This window comes from Euleptes europaea, chromosome 2 (genome assembly GCF_029931775.1).
Source record: "Euleptes europaea isolate rEulEur1 chromosome 2, rEulEur1.hap1, whole genome shotgun sequence".
Classification (NCBI taxonomy): domain Eukaryota; kingdom Metazoa; phylum Chordata; class Lepidosauria; order Squamata; family Sphaerodactylidae; genus Euleptes; species Euleptes europaea.
In genome coordinates this window covers 27,206,875-27,223,855 of record NC_079313.1, presented here as the reverse complement: position 1 = coordinate 27,223,855, position 16,981 = coordinate 27,206,875, and the positions used below count along the sequence as shown (strand labels likewise).

The 16,981-nt window shown below is 45.6% G+C and overlaps 1 protein-coding gene across 1 annotated transcript in view; it reads left to right on the top strand.

The window, feature by feature from the left end:
• The window catches only part of NCF2 (neutrophil cytosolic factor 2), a 30,003-nt gene extending 13,022 nt beyond the window's left edge, over nucleotides 1–16,981 (top strand). Inside the window, exons 6-15 of the mRNA XM_056844339.1 lie at nucleotides 292–351; nucleotides 4,872–4,915; nucleotides 6,687–6,828; nucleotides 9,064–9,126; nucleotides 10,284–10,362; nucleotides 10,693–10,715; nucleotides 12,080–12,231; nucleotides 12,844–12,955; nucleotides 14,215–14,377; nucleotides 16,872–16,981. Coding sequence (XP_056700317.1) covers nucleotides 292–351; nucleotides 4,872–4,915; nucleotides 6,687–6,828; nucleotides 9,064–9,126; nucleotides 10,284–10,362; nucleotides 10,693–10,715; nucleotides 12,080–12,231; nucleotides 12,844–12,955; nucleotides 14,215–14,377; nucleotides 16,872–16,981 — 948 coding nt within the window. The remainder of the gene's footprint in view (nucleotides 1–291; nucleotides 352–4,871; nucleotides 4,916–6,686; nucleotides 6,829–9,063; nucleotides 9,127–10,283; nucleotides 10,363–10,692; nucleotides 10,716–12,079; nucleotides 12,232–12,843; nucleotides 12,956–14,214; nucleotides 14,378–16,871) is intronic.

The window sequence follows — 16,981 nt, the reverse complement described above, 5'->3', positions numbered from 1 at the left end:
CAGACTGGGATTCATTGAACAAAATTTAAATGTAGTAAATGACAAGGTAAGAATTGTTATAAACAGCTATTGGGTGACATTTCATCCTGGTTGCGACTTCCAGCTTGAATGAGGAATCTTGTTCTTTTAGTTCATGTAGCACCCAAAACATGGCATTAACCAAACCCTGGTTGCAATTTAGTCTTTGTTTTCAGAAATAGTCTTTGTTTTCAGCCTGGGGAAACTAGAACAAGAATGCACAAAAACGATTTACCAGGTTGAATAAAGCACTGTTTTTCTATCCACCTCCAGGTTGTAGCATCTGTGGTTGACAAGGATGAGTTTTCAGGCTTTGCTCCCCTTCAGCCCCAGGTAAGACCCATTCACTTCTTATCAGCCAGCCACTTGTCTTGTTTTGTTCATGCTTGCACAGCTCAGTGGGCACCAAACTGGCTCCCAATGACTGGCCCAGAATCACATGCTCACAGCTTTGATTGACTGTCCTACTTCTTCAAGCCTGCTTGCGTCCCCCTCCTCCCAACATGGTCTGCTGGTGATGCTGAAGATGTAACATTCTCACTCTGAGGGTGGAGGACGTCTTCAGCAGCGGGTGGTTTCCTACTCATGCGCAGGGAGGCAGGATTCTAAATTTCCTCTTCCTGTCCCCTGAGCTAGGACCTCCCTCTATGTTTCAGTTTTCCTTCTGCCTCAGAGGGAGAAAGCAGTATAGAGCCTTAGCTCTGCATTACTAGATTAGGATTATTCCTTTAAACTATTTATCTAACCCTACCTACTACCTATATCCAGTTCCCTATTCTAGTCTCCTTCAGTCTTCATTCTGTCTCATTCCCCCCCCCCTTCTAATCTGGAGAAAATGGCAACCCAGGAGGAACGTGAAGAGCTGATGTCTGGAGATGAGCAATTAGTGGCTGGACTCCTCTCTCCACAGCAGCGCAATTCATCACCCTCTGGGAATCACAGACGTGAAAGCCCTAGGAGTCGAACGGGGCATAGCCTCTGACTCACTCTCCTCCTCTGGGCTTTCGGAGCAATCTGAAAGAAGGGGGTGGAATCCAAGCCTCGTTTTTAAAAAGCCTTTCTTTAGCTCAGAAAGAGCTCCGAGGTAGCAGGAAGCACTTGAATCCCCACCTCTTTACACACTGCTTTGTGATTGGCTGTGAGAGAAGCCAGTCTTCTTTTTTCCCCTATTTAACCATCGGCATGCTGCTTTGAGGAGGGGGTTGGAAAAGGGTGGGGTGTGATGGTGAGGGGAAACTCAACCTGAGAATGGAGTATGCAGGTTAAAGCGACCATGCATAAAACACTGAGGACACAGACGTTGTCAAAAATAAGCTCAAGTTCAGGGGGAATAATTTATTTTTCTCTAGACTAAAAACTAAATCTAGATCCTCCCCTTTCCCTAAAAACGTCAAGGACCTAATAAGGGAAGATTGGGACATACCTCATTAGCATTTAGTCCTCATTAGCACTAAAAAGCTATATTCCCTAGAACCACATGCCATGGACCTTCTTCAGGCCCCACTGGTGGATGCTCCTATTGCAGCCCTCCAATCCTTGGGTCTACTTTCAAAAGAGGGGGCAGGCAACATCAGAGATCCCCTGTACAGGAAGGCAGATTTTGCCACCAAAAAGGCTCATGAGGCATCTGGCCTCTCGGTCCAAGCCTCTGCCATTGCAACCCTGTTTGCCAGGGCATACATCATGTGGACCAAGAAGTTAATAGACCTAATTCTACAAGAAAATAGAAGTGTGTCAGAAGGTCTGAACAGAGTCTTAAAGGCAGTTAACTGTATGGCAGATGCCACTCTGGACTCCATGACTTTCTCAGCGAAAGCCCTAGCAGCTTCCTTGGTATCCAGGAGAGCACTTTGGCTTAGGGCATGGCCAGCAGATTACTCATCAAAATCATTCCTACTGACCTACCTCTTCGATGGAGGTTGCCTCTTTGGCGAAAAACTAGACAGTATCCTCATAGAAACTGATTCTTTTTTAAAAACGCAATGCCAAAATACATTAAGAAGGAGGGGGAAAGTTCAGCTGCCAACCTCCTTTTGGCCCTTTCACTCCCTGGCACGACCAGGAACAGACAATAGGCAAAATGCATGGTCTGGCAGAAGGGTATCCTTCTGTAGGAGATACAGGTTCAACAAAACTTCCCAGTTTCAGCACCAGGTGGCAGATAAATCGGGAAAATTCTCCAATAAACAAAGGAAGCAATGTCTGCCTTCTGATTCAAGTGGGGGGAAGACTTCTACATTTCGCCAACATCTGGAACCTAGTCCAGGTGGACACCTGGGTCTGACAAATCATACACAAAGGTTATCTGATGTAATTCAGGCACCCCCACCTGACCGGTTTACCCCATCTCCAGTCTCACCAAACCGAGACAAATGTCTCAGGAACCAAGAAGCAATCCGCCATCTACTGGAAATATGAACCATAGAACCAGTATCGTCTTCAGAGCTGCACTCCAGGGTGTCTTCCACTATCTTTACCATGCCAAAGCGAAATGGGTACTGGGGCGCAATATTGGACTTGAAGTATGTAAACAAGTTCGTGAGGCAAAAACATTTTCAGGATAGAGACTCTTCGATCCATCATCGAGGCTCTGTGACCCCAGTCATTCTTAAAACCCATAGATCTAATGGAGGCCTGCCTACACATACCGATCAACCCATTACATCGCAAGTACCTTCGGTTTGCCCATGGTCAACATCACTACTAATTCAGGGCACTCCTTTTCGGACTCTTATCAAACGCGAGGGTTTTCACAAAGGTACTCATCACTCCGGTAGCGCTTCTGAGGGAACAAGGGATTCACATCTTCTCCTACTTGGACGACATCCTAGTGAGTGCCCACTCCAAACAAGAAACAATTCACATCCTGGAACAACTTGGCTTCCTCGTAAACCGAGCCAAAAGCAACCTGCTCCCATTGCAGACGATCCTGTATCTAGGAGTGTTTATAGACACCTCAAACAACATGCTATACTTACCTCAAGACAAGATACCATATCAAAATTGGCAAAGCAAATCAGCAAGTCCAGATCGGCGGGACTAACATCCCTAGCGCATCTACAGGGTCTGATGGTATCCTGCATAGGAACTGTTCACTGGGCCTGACTACATGCAAGACCACTGCAGTGGTTCCTGAAGGCACACCAAGACAAATTCTGCAAAAGAGAAATTCATGACTCACCCTGACCAGCCAAGTCAGAGACAGTCTCCTGTGGCGGACAAGAACAACCAACCTGTCAAAGGGTCAGACTTACCTACAGACATCCACTACACAGATATACACCGATCAAGGCCAGTGGTCACTGAAGGAGAATAAGTTTCACATAAACAAGTTAGAGCTGTGTGCCATCAAGAAAGCTCTTCTGGCATTCCAACCACTGATCCAAAGACATCATGTATTGATTAGAACAAGACAACTTTTCGGCAAAGGTACATTATAAACAAACAGGGAGGGTCTCGCTCCTTATCTCTCCATGCTGAAGCCAAAGCCATCCTAAATTGGGCGGAAAGACATCTGATATCACTAAGGGCGGAACATGTCAAGGGCACGGTGAACACACAGGCTGACTGGCTCAGCCGACCACATGTGGATGAAGGGGAAAGGGCCATAAGCAAAGAGGTATTCTAGCAAATAACAAAAAGGTTCGGACCACCACCTATTTGCATCCCCGACAAACCATCAGTCTCAGAGACTCTGCTTGAGATTCGTCCACCCAAGAGAGGAAATGACAGTCGCTCTGCTGTCCTCATGGCCAAAAGAACTCCTTCATGCCTTTGCTCCTCTCCCAATAATACCCAAGGCACTATGGAAAATAAGAATGGAGAAAGCCAATGTCATCTTCATAGCCCCACATTGGCCACAAAGGCCGTGGTTACCAACCCTGAGAGAATTGTCCATCTAAGAACCATGACGATTACCAGTAATTCAGGATCTTCTACACCAGGGTCTGGGGTGGCTTCATCTGACCACTTGGGCCTTGAAAGGCAGCGGTTGCTAGACCTTGGATATTCCCAGAATGTGGTAACCACCATACAGAAGGCTAGACAACCGTCTACCAGATGAATCTACAACTTCACCTGGAAGGCATTTGTCTGGTGGTGTAAACGAAAGCAATTGGAACCACTTAAAAAATATCCATGAGAAACCTACTGGGATTTTTACAAGATGGCCTACAACAAAGTTAAAATTGTCCACATTGACCAGAGCTGGCCAATACATGGATGGGAGACCCACTGAGAGCTTTACAGATGCTGCCTTGGAGCCCATATTGAAAGAAAGGGGTGATGTAACAACAGGTGTGTATGTGAAACATGGAAGTCCTGTACACTCAACCTCTCTGTATGTTGACTGAATGCATGGAGGTGCGCATGCATGCTGGGCCCACACCCCACCTTGCATGATTGCCAGTTGGTGAGCACAGTGTCTATGGCCTTTTATGCACAAGTTGTTTCTGTGGCTATCCCCCCCCCCCGACTACTTTGGATCTTCGTTTTCATTATGCATGTCTTTTCCAACCTTTAGAAGTCACTTCACTCTCTCCCCGTGCTTTCTTGAAAACGCAGGGAGAACGCGGGGGAAATGTGGGGAGAAAAAGGTCGGAAAAGATATTCATAGTGAAAATGAAGCCCTGAAGTAGTCGGGGGTGTGTGTGATTGTGATGGAAACAACCCGTGCATACAAGGCCTATGCATGAAGGCTGTGTCCATGAGCATGCTCTCTCCATGCAATCAGTAATATTAGAAAAGCAGTGCCCCCAATTCTGAATGCAGTGCAGACCTTGGGGAAGAAAAGATGGATGAGCACTGCTGTACATGGGAGAATCTAACACCAAAATGTATTTGTGTGTTTGCAGGCAGCAGACCCACCTCCCAGACCCAAAACACCAGAAATACTCAGGTAAGATCAATAAACTAATATTCTTTCTCAAAGAAAGATAAAAGGAAAAAATAAATTCAAAATATGCAATATGCTTGTCATGTGCAAAATCAGATGTTTGCAGATGCTGGTTTGCTGCTTCCCATCCCACCCCCCACTCCCAACACATGAATGTTGCCTTAGACTGAGTCAGATCCTTGCTCTGCAAGGGCATTATTGTCTACTCTGACTGGCAGCAGCTCTCCATGGTCTTTGGCAGAGGTCTTTCACGTCACCTACTACCTTCTCCTTTAACTGGAGATGTTGGTGATTGAACCTGTGACCTTCTGCATGTAAATCAGATGCCTTACCACTGAGGCTCCCAGAGTTGATTGTTTAATCCAGGATGTCAATAATATATCAGTTATAAAATGTGCCCAGAACTGATGGACCTCTGGGAAGGTACGCATAAATTAACGAAGCCACCATCTGACCCCTTCATCACCTGCTTAGTGCCCAAGTATGATGATTTCATCTCAGGGATGAAAAAGGAAAAATGTATGCTAGGAAGTATTAGGAAAAGGCTTGAAAACAAGATTGCTGTAGTGCCGTGCCCTTGTATAGACTCATGGTGTGCCCACATTTGGAATACTGTGTACAGTTCCAATACTTCTATCTCAAAAAAAAAATTGAAGTGCCAAAAAGTGCAAAAGAGGGTTTCAAAATGATCATGATACGAGATTTGAAAAATTATGCATGGGACGAAGAAAATGGATAGTGAGAATGTTTTCCTTTTTCCATTCACAGGCATCCTACGAAATTGATAGGATATAGATACAGGGCAAAATCTGCTGCAATCTCTTCCAACATATTTCGACTTCCTGATAGTCCCATGATAAAGATGATCATGTTGGCTAGGTTAAATGCCATTCCACCAGGGGAGCTAATGGGTCATTGAAATAGGGTTCCATACTCTGAACAAGTATGTCAAAGTGGTTCTGGCTAAACATACTCTTCACCATTCTTTATTTAGTTGTGCCCTGCTCCATGAGGCTAGAAACAGATGGATAAAACCTTTTATCTAGGACCCTGTGTGCGAATTGGATAATCTGAGGGTCCTTTCAGCAGGGGTGAATTTTAATACTACATTGGCAGTTGCCAAGTTTCTTTCCCAGTCAATTAAAATTTAAAAAAATATTAATTATTTTATTGGTTATCTATGTATTTATTTACATACACACATAAAAATATATAGTTCCTTTTTCTTTAATTGCAATCTCAGTGTGACACTGTTCAAGGCCGAATTGGCTACATGAGCAGTATCATTAAAGTGAAGAAATTATTCAGGACAAAAGAAGGACTTTACTTAAGGAGTGATTGGCTTGTGGATTTTGCTGATGCATGTCATAGTGATGGCCACTAATTTTGCTTGAGAAGTGGATTAGACAGTTTCATGGAGGACTGATTTATCAATCCTGTTAGCCAAAATGACTAAATGGCACCTCCATGTTCAGAGGCAGTGTCCCTCTGAAGTCCAGTACCAACAGGGGGAGGCTTTGACCTGTAGACCCCCATTTGTAGGCCTTCCAGGCGCAGCTGATGGGCCACTATGTGAAACAAGATGCTGGACTAGGTGGACCATTGGTCAGAGCACGGTTGCTTTTATATTCTTATGGGACTTGGCTTAAAGCTCCCCACAGGCTCCAGAATCAGTTGTAGCTGGAAACATGGGACTTGGATGAATTGCCCAGTTGGGGAGAAAGAAGGGGAAGAGAATTAGGGAAAGGTAATATATTGTCACTTCCTCACACAGGGCCCTGCAGGGAGCACCTCACAGAGTCATGTATGAATTTGTACCCGAAACAACAGACGAGCTCCAAGTCCTTCCTGGAAACATTGTTTTTGTCCTGAAGAAGGAGAAAGACAACTGGGCCACTGTTGTGTTTAATGGGAAGGTAAGTATAAAGGCCAGCATTGCCAAGATCCTTGGTTAAGGGTTTGATGAGTCCTGATATGAACATAAGAACATAAGAAAGGCCCTGCTGGATCAGACCAAGGCCCATCAAGTCCAGCAGTCTGTTCACACAGTGGCCAACCAGGTGCCTCTAGGAAGCCACAAACAAGACAACTGCCGCAGCACCATCCTGCCCGTGTTCCACCACACCCAAAATAATAGGCATGCTCCTCTGACGCTAGAGAGAATAGGTATGCAGCATGATTAATATCCATTCTAACTAATAGCCATTAATACCACTTTCCTCCATGAATATGTCCAGTCCCCTCTTAAAACCCTCCAAGCTGGCAGCCATCACCACATCCTGGGGCAGGGAGTTCCACAGTTTAATATGCGTTGTGTGAAAAAATACTTCCTTTTATCTGTTTTGAATCTCTCACCCTCCAGCTTCAGCAGATGACCTCGTGTTCTAGTATTATGGGAGAGGGAGAAAAACCTCTCCCTGTCCACTCTCTCCAAACCATGCATAATTTTATAGACCTCTATCATGTCTCCCCTCAGCCGCCTTCTTTCCAAGCTAAACAGCTCTAAGCGTCTTAACCGCTCCCCATAGGACAGTTTCTCTAGTCCCCTGATCATTTTGGTTGCTCTTTTCTGCACCTTCTCAAGCTCTGTAATATCCTTTTTTAGGTGTGGTGACCAGAACTGTACACAGTTTTCCAAGTGTGGTCTCACCATAGATTTGTACAAGGGCAGTATGATATCAGCAGTTTTATTCTCTATTCCTTGTCTAATTATGGCCAGCATGGAATTGGCCTTTTTTACAGCAGCCGCACACTGTGTTGACATCTTCATTGAGCTATCCACTACCACCCCAAGATCCCTTTCTTGGTCTGTCGCTGCCAGCACAGATCCCATCAGTGTATATGTGAAGTTGGGATTTTTTGCCCCAATATGCATCACTTTACACTTGCTCACATTGAATCTCATTTGCCATTTTAATGCCCATTCTTCCAGTATGCAGAGATCCTTCTGGAGCTCTTCATAGTCCGATTTTGTTTTAACCACCATAAATAATTTGGTGTCATCTGCAAACTTCACTACTTCACTGTTTAACCCCAACTCCAGGTCATTGATGAACAGGTTGAAAAGCACCGGTCCTAACACAGATCCCCGAGGCACCCCACTGCTCACATTCTGCCATTGGGAGAACTGACCATTGATTTCTACTCTCTTCTTCCTATTTTTCAGCCAGCTCTCAATCCATAAGAGGATTTGTCCTCTTATCCCATGACTATGAAGTTTGCTTAGCAGTCTTTGGTGGCAGACTTTGTCAAAAGCTTTTTGGAAATCCAAATACACAATATCCACAGGCTCATTCCTGCCCATGTGCTTACTGACGCTTTCAAAAAACTCTAATAGGTCAGTGAGACAGGACCTACCCTTACAGAAGCCATGTTGGGTTTTGCCCAGCAAAATATGGAGGGACTCTGTCTAGAGGGCATAAAATCTTTCAATGGGGAGTCCTGTTTCCAGCCAACATGCAAAGATAACGTCCCCTTTTCATCCTAGAGAGCCTCATGTTTATACAGCCATATTGTAGCTCTCCATGCTCAAATGTAGGCCTTTATACCAGAGGAAAGCTGCTGCTTCTTACTGTACATCAAAAGCAGGATGGTAATAAAAGACAAGGGATCTGTGCCTTGCCTCTTAGTGTGGCAGGGAAGTACTATGGACAAAAGAAAATCAGGCATGAATGTGGAAGAAATGAAGGGTTGGGTCCTTCACCTAATTCCTTTCATTCAAGCCTGCCTGAGATTTTCACTGATTCACCCCCTGCAGGTCCCTACAGGCCATTACTTGATGTTCTAGTAAGCCCCCCACCCAGGATTTTGTGGAGAACAGCAGGCTTGCAATGGGAAGGAGGAGGTGGGAAAGTTCCACTCAACAAGCACAACTATACATGCAATGCATAGGATCTGACCCAAAGATGCCAAGACCCCGCCTAGTTATCCAGACACCCTTTTCATGGAAAAAGAGTCCACATTGGTCTGCTGAAAGAGAAATAAAATGCCTGTTATTAACTTGGGAATTAGAAAAGAGACCTTTTTCAGGTGGCGAGTTGGGCAAAACTTCATTCTTCCTTGGATTCTTTCCATTGCTCTGAGTGCACAGATCTGGCTTTGTCAGTTCTCATCCAGTTTCTGGATTGTGTGTGTGTGTTTTTTTTTTACAGAAAGGGATTGTACCTTGCAACTACCTGGAGCCCATGGAACTGCAGAACCAGCCTTCAGTCCGAGTAAGTTAACATTAACTGTTAGGCTGGAACTAGACTTTGGGTATAGTGTAGTTCCATCCTCCATAAAGTCTAGGACACTTTACCCAGATCTTGATATCCTAACACTGTATGTTCTGCTACGCGCCAGTGATGTAGCACAAGGAAGTGGCAAATATTTTAACTTCCACTGTTTTAGAGGAGACATAAGGCAACTATACTTATAGCTCCCTTTCTGGAAGGCAGCCACACATTCCACCATGTTTCGTTCCAGCTCTGCTTTTATTTACTAGTCATGTGACGCTTTGTTTGTCTCTCATTTGCCTCAGAAAAGACCCAATCGAGTAGGTCAGTGATGTTCTCAGTTAGAAAATTAACACTGAAGTATAATGACTTGCTCAAGGCCTCATGGCCAGTCCAGATTTGAGCTGAGATTGGAACTTGGGCCTCCCTCTGATATCCTATTGAAAGGAGGTCTCTTTCTGAAGTTCCACTACCGTGTTTCCCCAAAAATAAGACATACCCATAAAATAAGCCGTAGCAGGATTTCTAAGCATTTGCGCAATATAAGCCATACCCGAAAATAAGACATAGTGATAGGCGTGGCTATGCAGCGTACCAAGACTTCCCGCCAGTTCGCTGTTCCCGGATAGTTTCCTTGGCCTCAGGCCACTCGTCCTGTAGCCCCGCCCGTTTCCCCCTGCCATGCCCGTTGTTCAGCTGGTCGGCGGTCCGCGGGGAAGGCCAAGGGCCTTGCCTCCCGGAAGGCCATTCCCCGCCCGGTTCGATTTGGTGCCAGCCGCGACAGAGCTTTGCTGGCCCGGCCGGGAGGCTCCCTCTGCACCGGGGCACAGAGGGAGTGAAAGTGAAAGTAAAAGTCTCCTCAGTGTAGTGAGGAGCAGGACGCTGTGCTTTAGGTACTGTGTGTCCTCAGGGGGAAGAAGAAATTCAGGATGGAATTCCGGGTTTGGAGAGTTGATGATGATGTTCCAGAAGAAGACGACTTAACTATCTTTGAATAAATGTAGATTGTTGTACCATACTTAATAAAAATAAGACATCCCCTGAAAATAAGACATAGTGTGTCCTGAGGAAAAATAAATATAAGACAGTGTCTTATTTTCGGGGAAACACGGTACTACACACAACCATAGTTGCCAACCTGTTTCTGTTTGATGCAGGAGGAGAACCAGGCAGACATGGACATTCCAGCTCCACCTAGTATTGCTGCTCCAGAACGGCCTGATAAGCCTTCTACAGGTCAGTGACAGTAACACAGGACAAACACATCCTATCAAGCATGCAACTTTCCCCTTATCTCTCTGCAACCAAAAGAGCTAAAAGGCCTTTTATGCAGACATTTCCCCGCAGTCACCCCCGCCGACTGCTTCAGGGCTTCCTTTTGATTATGCATGCCTTTCCCACCCGTCAGAGGTCGCCTCGCTCTCCCTGTGCGTTTCCCCCACATTTTCCAGATGCTGTTTTATCCAGAATCTGGAAAATGTGGACATAGATGTTAACCAACTGTTAGCGGATGTTCTGTGCCTACTTTATTGTTGTCTGCTGAGAACTATCCTGTTTTTCCTGCAGGCCAAAGAAGACGAGCACCTGAGGTAACAACTTTTTTGCACCGCTAGTCTTTTGGAAAGGATAAATGGGCCAGTGAATTTGTACCCTACCATGCTGTGTTACAGAACCAAAAACCCGTTTTGGAGGAAAAACCTCCCTCAGCCTCATGGTCTGAATCTGAAATGTGGAATCTAGAAACCCAAACCAGCTTAGAAAAAAGAATTGGCTTTTATACCCCATTTTTCTCTACCTTTAAGGTGTCCCAAAGCAGCTTACAATCACCTTCCCTTCCCCTCCCCACAGCAGACACCTTGTGAGGTAGGTAGGGCTGAGAGAGTTCAGAGAACTGTGACTAGCCCAAGGTCACCGAACAGCCTTCATGTGTAGGAATGGGGAAGCAAACCCAGTTCACCAGATTAGAGTCCGCTGCTCATGTGGAGGAGTGGGGAATCAAACTCGGTTCTCCAGATTAGTCTGCTGCTCTTACGCCACACTGGCTCTCAAACTTTATGTTAAAGGTCTCAGATTTTATACTTTGACATCTGAATTCATTTTCAGTTTGAGAAACGAATGTCTACCTTTGAAGAGATCACCTGGTCCAATCCACACTTCACCTTAGAAGCACATTAGGTTTATTCACATTAGAATATGCTGTAAAAAGCTACTTGTAGGGTTAGGAAAAAAATATCTTTTGTAGGTGCTGTTGGTCTTGGGAGTCCCACCCATATACTTTTAGTCACACACCCCTCCCATTTGGCCACACCTCTTCCTTAAACAAAGAGGTAGGAAGTAACAGTATATAGTAAAACTGCCCCTAAGTATTTGCATAGTACTTCTTTCCCCACATGCTCAGAATTAGATCAAGGTTTTCTTTGGTCACATGGCAGGAATCTCCACACAGGCCTGAGGCCCAGCCTTTCTTCTTTAGAAATTCACCAGTTTAAAATTCGTTTTAAGACACTTAATAAGCCTATAGCCATAGTGCTACTCGAGTTCACCGCAATAACCATTATAAAGTGCTAAGCAAGTAAAAGCCAATGTGGTATATAATGGCTAAAGGTCTAAACTGGTACTGCTGGATTCAAAACCTGGATTCAAATCCCCACTCTACCATGAAGCTCATTGGATGACCTTGGGCTTGTTATTCACTCTCATCCTGTCCCACCTCATAGGGTTGTTGCTAGGACGAAATGGGGAGTAAACTGTTTTTGTCATCCTGAACACATCAGAAGAAGGGCAGGATAAAAATGTAGTCTGCTTGTTTACTACAGGTAAGCTTTACTACAAAGACAGGTCCCGCATCCCCTTATTTCCCGCGATGTGGACAGTTCTGTGAGAAAGACCCTCCCCTGCTTCATTGCTCTTGCAAGGCTGACTCACGCAGTGTTTCACATTTCTTTTCCTGCAGGTCCTCAGCTTGGCTGTCCCAATGCCCTACATCATCAAAGTCCATTATAAATACACCATAGCTTTGCAAGCCAGTCCTGATCTCTTTTACAGCAGCCTCCTGGAGAAGGTTTGCAAGAAGCTGGAGCTTTCCCCAAAAAACACAAGGCTGAGGTAAAAAAAATACTGCTTTATGAAGTTGATACTTGCATGCACACTCTGTATGAGAGACCAGTACAGCCCAGGGTAGAACTTATGCATATTCTACCAAGAGGGATCTCTAATTTGAAATTTATTATACATCCTATACACATGCCCGGGCTGATATAAAGTTATCTACCTATATACGGACATACATTTGTTTAATACTTGTGTGTGCGTTATATGAACTTTTATTTGACCACTGATAAAGGCCTGTAGGCCAAAACACATATGGTCTGTGTGGTTTAGGTCTATGAACCTTATGAGTTGCCATTGTGCCTTGTTTTATCATTTTTAATGTTTTTAACCGAAATATATGTGCCTTAAAATAAAAATATTTTTCTAACATATAATTTTACCTTTTCCACCCAGCCTTGGGTACCCAGCTCTTGGTTTTTTAGGTTGGGTTTCTTTCCCATGCTTTTTTGTTCAGTGATCCTTGTCCGCAGGGGATCCAATTACATTGCCACCATGGAGAATAGGAACTTCAATGTTTTCAGTAAAAAATTCCTATCCCAGCCTTGCCCTCGCCTGGCTCAAAGCGTGGCATGTTTTTGGCCTCACTATTTTCCCTGTGTCGTTCAGTTACCAGCCTAGAGACAGCCAGGATCTGGTAGTTCTTAGTGAGGACGGCCTGAAGACGGTGTGGAGTCACGCCCAGAACTACTGCTTGACACTGTGGTGCAGCGTCTACCAGGTGGGGAAGACCAGATCAGAAAAAGGTGCACTTTGAAGGGGAAAATGCCAGCCATCTGCTTTGCGACCATGGGTGAAACCCCCCCATTGAACTTTCATCTTCCATTTTTTTTTTAAAAAGTAACTCAGTAGCCTGCTTGTTTGTGGACAGAGAAAAACAACGCAGGTAGTATTCCATATCTGCTGTTGCAACAAGCTCTCTGCTTCTAGTCCTCTGGCCAATGGGCAGAAGCACACAGGTCTGTTCAGCTACAGAGGTGCTTCTCTCCAGCAGAAAGAGCTTCCCCCTAATACAAGAAGTCCACCCCTTCTGTCAGGGGAAAGCACCTCCTACCGGAGGACAGTCTTTGTGATTCTGAAGCACTGGGGGGGTACCAGAATCAATGCCACCCCCCACCAGGGCCAAACAAGGGGTGGCCCCTCTCTGTGTGGGAACCACCACTGGAAGCTGGTTGCCTGAGCCCCAGAAGTGGCAGGAGCCTGCTCTTCTTATCTCCCCCCTCCTTTACGGGGTGGGCTAAGGATGGTCAGAGCCCCTTCCAAGGGGCCCAAGGCACATGCCCGTTTCGTATTGGCTAAGACTGCGCCTGCCAGAGGAAAGCCCCTCAACTAGAATAACCAAACCAGTGTACCTGCTGAATTCTGCTGCCTTCCAATCAGCCTAAACCAGGGAAAGGGAAGGTGGGAATAATTACTGCTGCAACTCTGTTGGCTGTGACTGAAAGATCAAGTCACTCCCAGTACAGGAGAAGTCCTTGGGCTCTTAAGAGGCATACCTAGAACAGTGATTCATGCAGAGACTTGCCAGGTGTCCCCCTTCCTCCCACTCCTTGATGGCACAATTCTTATTCTAAAAATAAGCAGTTTGGGGATGCAAGATTTTAGTTCAATAGGAAAAAAGCACACACACACACACACACACACACACACGTTGACGAAGTTACGCCAAGATTTTCCAAACCAATTTTGACCAATTTCTCTACAGTTCAGGATCATGGTGGTCTCCAGCCACAAACATTACAACATTGAAACAAAAGGAGTCAGGAAGGAGCCTCTGCATCCTTATGGAGGCCCAGGACTGGCGCCGAGAATGAGCTGATTTTCATTCTGCTGTTGAACAGCTTCATGTTCGGCTGTCAGAAAAACCTCGCTGTAGGCATTTATTTCCAGCAACATAAATCCGCCTGAATAAACACAAACACCTTTTGAAATTGTGTATTGCTCATTAAGAAAAAAAAATCTGGCTGTTTCCTATGTCAGGCAGACAAAGATACCCCAGACATGGAAGACGGCAAGGCCTTTCAGCAGGAAGAACCAACCCAGATGGAAGCGAACCAGGTTGTAGCACGATACAGTTATGAAGCCAGTCAGCCGGAGGACCTGGCATTCCAGAAAGGAGACATAATACTTGTTCTTTCTAAAGGTAAGCAAATCCCAAACAGCGAGGCCTGATTATCAGCTGTACACACAAATGCACACCTGGAAGGCCTCCATGAATTTCCCTTCCTCAGACCTTTACTCCATTTTAGCAACCTTCGGCAGAGGTTGTCAGTCTTTAGGGGTCTGCACTATTTTTTTCAGCATTTTTCGGGTTCGGGTTTAATAGACCAGAAATTTTAGAAAAATCTGAAAAGAGCCAAATCTCCTGTTTTGTATGTGTGTGTTTTTGTGTGTTTTTTCCCCTAAAAATAAAATAATAAAATTGGGTCTATTAACTCCGTATTTGAAAAATTCCACGCCGCCTCCAAACTTTGTGTGGGTCTTGGAGGTGGCAGGAGGCAGAGCTGGGCTTGGCTCGGCCCACCGCCTCCAAGAGCCACATGGGCTTCAGAGGTGCCTGCTGCCTCCGAGACCCAGCCAACCATCAGGTAAGTGAGGGAGGGAGGGAGACGGGATTCCCTCCAGTCTTTTTTTAAAATGGTGGCGGGGCCAAAGCAGCCCAGCCAAATGCCCCCCAAATGCAGCATTATTTGGGTTTCGCTTTTCGGCTCCCTTTAAATCACCGCCATTTATTTCAGGAGGAAAACCCCCTGAAAAATAACAATAAGGTATTTCTTGGGAGCTTTTTCCAGTTTGGCTTTGCCGAGTGCACACCCCTAGTCTTCACCAAAGTGTTGCTTGTTGCAATGTTAAATGAATTAAACAGCTCCACCTGCAGATCAACAAACACTCAAATGTACAAGTGACTGTTAACTCTTCCGCTGAATGAAGTAATCAAGTCAGAAAGCATAACACTATGTGCTAAATTAAGTACTTAGCCACAACTTGTATCGAGTGTGATTTAAGTTTATGTAAACGTACATACTCTCTGTAGAAGGCAGCAAGAGTCATAGCTCTCCTTCCTCCAGGAAGTTGGTGCCTCGTTTTCATGGCCACTTCTCTTAACCACCTTGCAGTTATACCTCCTGACACTTTCTTAGTCTGCTTACTACATCATTTCCTTGTTACCACCAACCATGGATGTCTTGTGCATGCCCATACCTCTACTCCATTCTGGGTTTCTACTTCCTTTTGTCATCTCCCAGACACAAGTAGCCAGATGTGGCAATCTGGAAATCCTGCTCGCCTCCTTGGAAGCTTCGAACGCCAGCTGGCATCTGCATCTCCTGGCCTCTGTTCCCCCACTGGTCCCCTCACCCACCTGCTGTGGCTTCACTTTGGTGCCTTGCCTCATACAGCAGGATCAGAGCAGGAGGGTAGTTGGGGGGGTAGTGGAGGAACGGGGCAAAAGGCTCATCTGTTCCATCTACTTCAAAGGTTTTTCTGAAAGGGCCCACCTATGTGGCTCATGCGGTGCTCCCACGTTACAGGGAGAAGCCTCTGTGTTGCCATTGAGCCAACCTTGCCTTTGCAGTAATTCTCATAAGCCACCCTTTTGCAAAAAGGTTGTTTAAACTGGCTGGCTGCGCTTCAGGTGCACAGGGGGTCTTAAAGAGCCAAAAAGCTTGCACAGGCAGCCCATTCCTGGGGGCTTCCTGGCCGCTGCGGAGGTAGAAAAGGAAAAGATGCTCCACTGAGAACAGCGAGGCCACAACACCAAAAAAGGTGCCGTAGCCACACTGCTTAGTGAGGGGGCGTTCCTGGAGTGGGGTTAGGAAGCTGACTAGCGTCAGCTCTGCCATTAGGGATGCCCCAGGATAGTTCCCGGAATAGCTGTGCTGGGGGGGGAGGCCCTCCGTGATGGCGTAAGTGCCCATTATCACAGGATAACTGCACGCTTATGCCGCCAGTCACGCCAGCTCCTAATGAGCTTCGCACCCCGCTCCCAGGAATGTGCGGTAAGTCTACTCAGCACAATGTGGTATCCTCAAAGAGACTTACATTCTCTCTTTAGAATAAATTGGCATTGTTTAGAGCTGGAGCAAAGTCGATGGATTATGCTGTTATGCCTTTCCTTTTTTTAAAAAAAAAACACCCTTTTTTTCTGAGTCCTTCAGTTATCCGTTCCTTTGTCAAGCAATACCCGCCCCAGTTATTTTTTTACAGTAACTTCTTTGCCGCCAGTGTAGCCTTCATCTTCATTTACTGCACACAGTTACTGTTATTTTTATTCTGGAGCTCCAGAGTCAAACTGCTCCTTTGCTCTGCCTAATTCTTGTCAACACTCCTGAGGGTCAAAAACCCAAACAAGGTGAGCAGGTGCAAAGGGTCTGCTTGTTGCTCAAGCAGCTGCAGAGCAAGGAGAGTTTCTGGCAGGTGTGACTGACTGTACTTGGGAAAATTTCATGGCTGCACAACTATGAAAGGTACAGGTACACTATCCTGCTTTGCCTCCGGTCATTTTAAGACTTGCAGATGCTCATTTTTAATTCAGCTGTGATGTTTGGCGCTCCACACAACACATCTTGCTCCTGGTGCTCAGCATTAACGGATTATGCTTTGTTACTTAAACATGATTTTGATATTTTATATTCTAGTGAATGACGACTGGTTGGAAGGCCAGTACAATGGGAAAGTGGGCATTTTCCCCAAAGCCTTTATTGAAGAGCGCAGCAGCCAACATCTTGAAACAATTTCTGAAGCATAA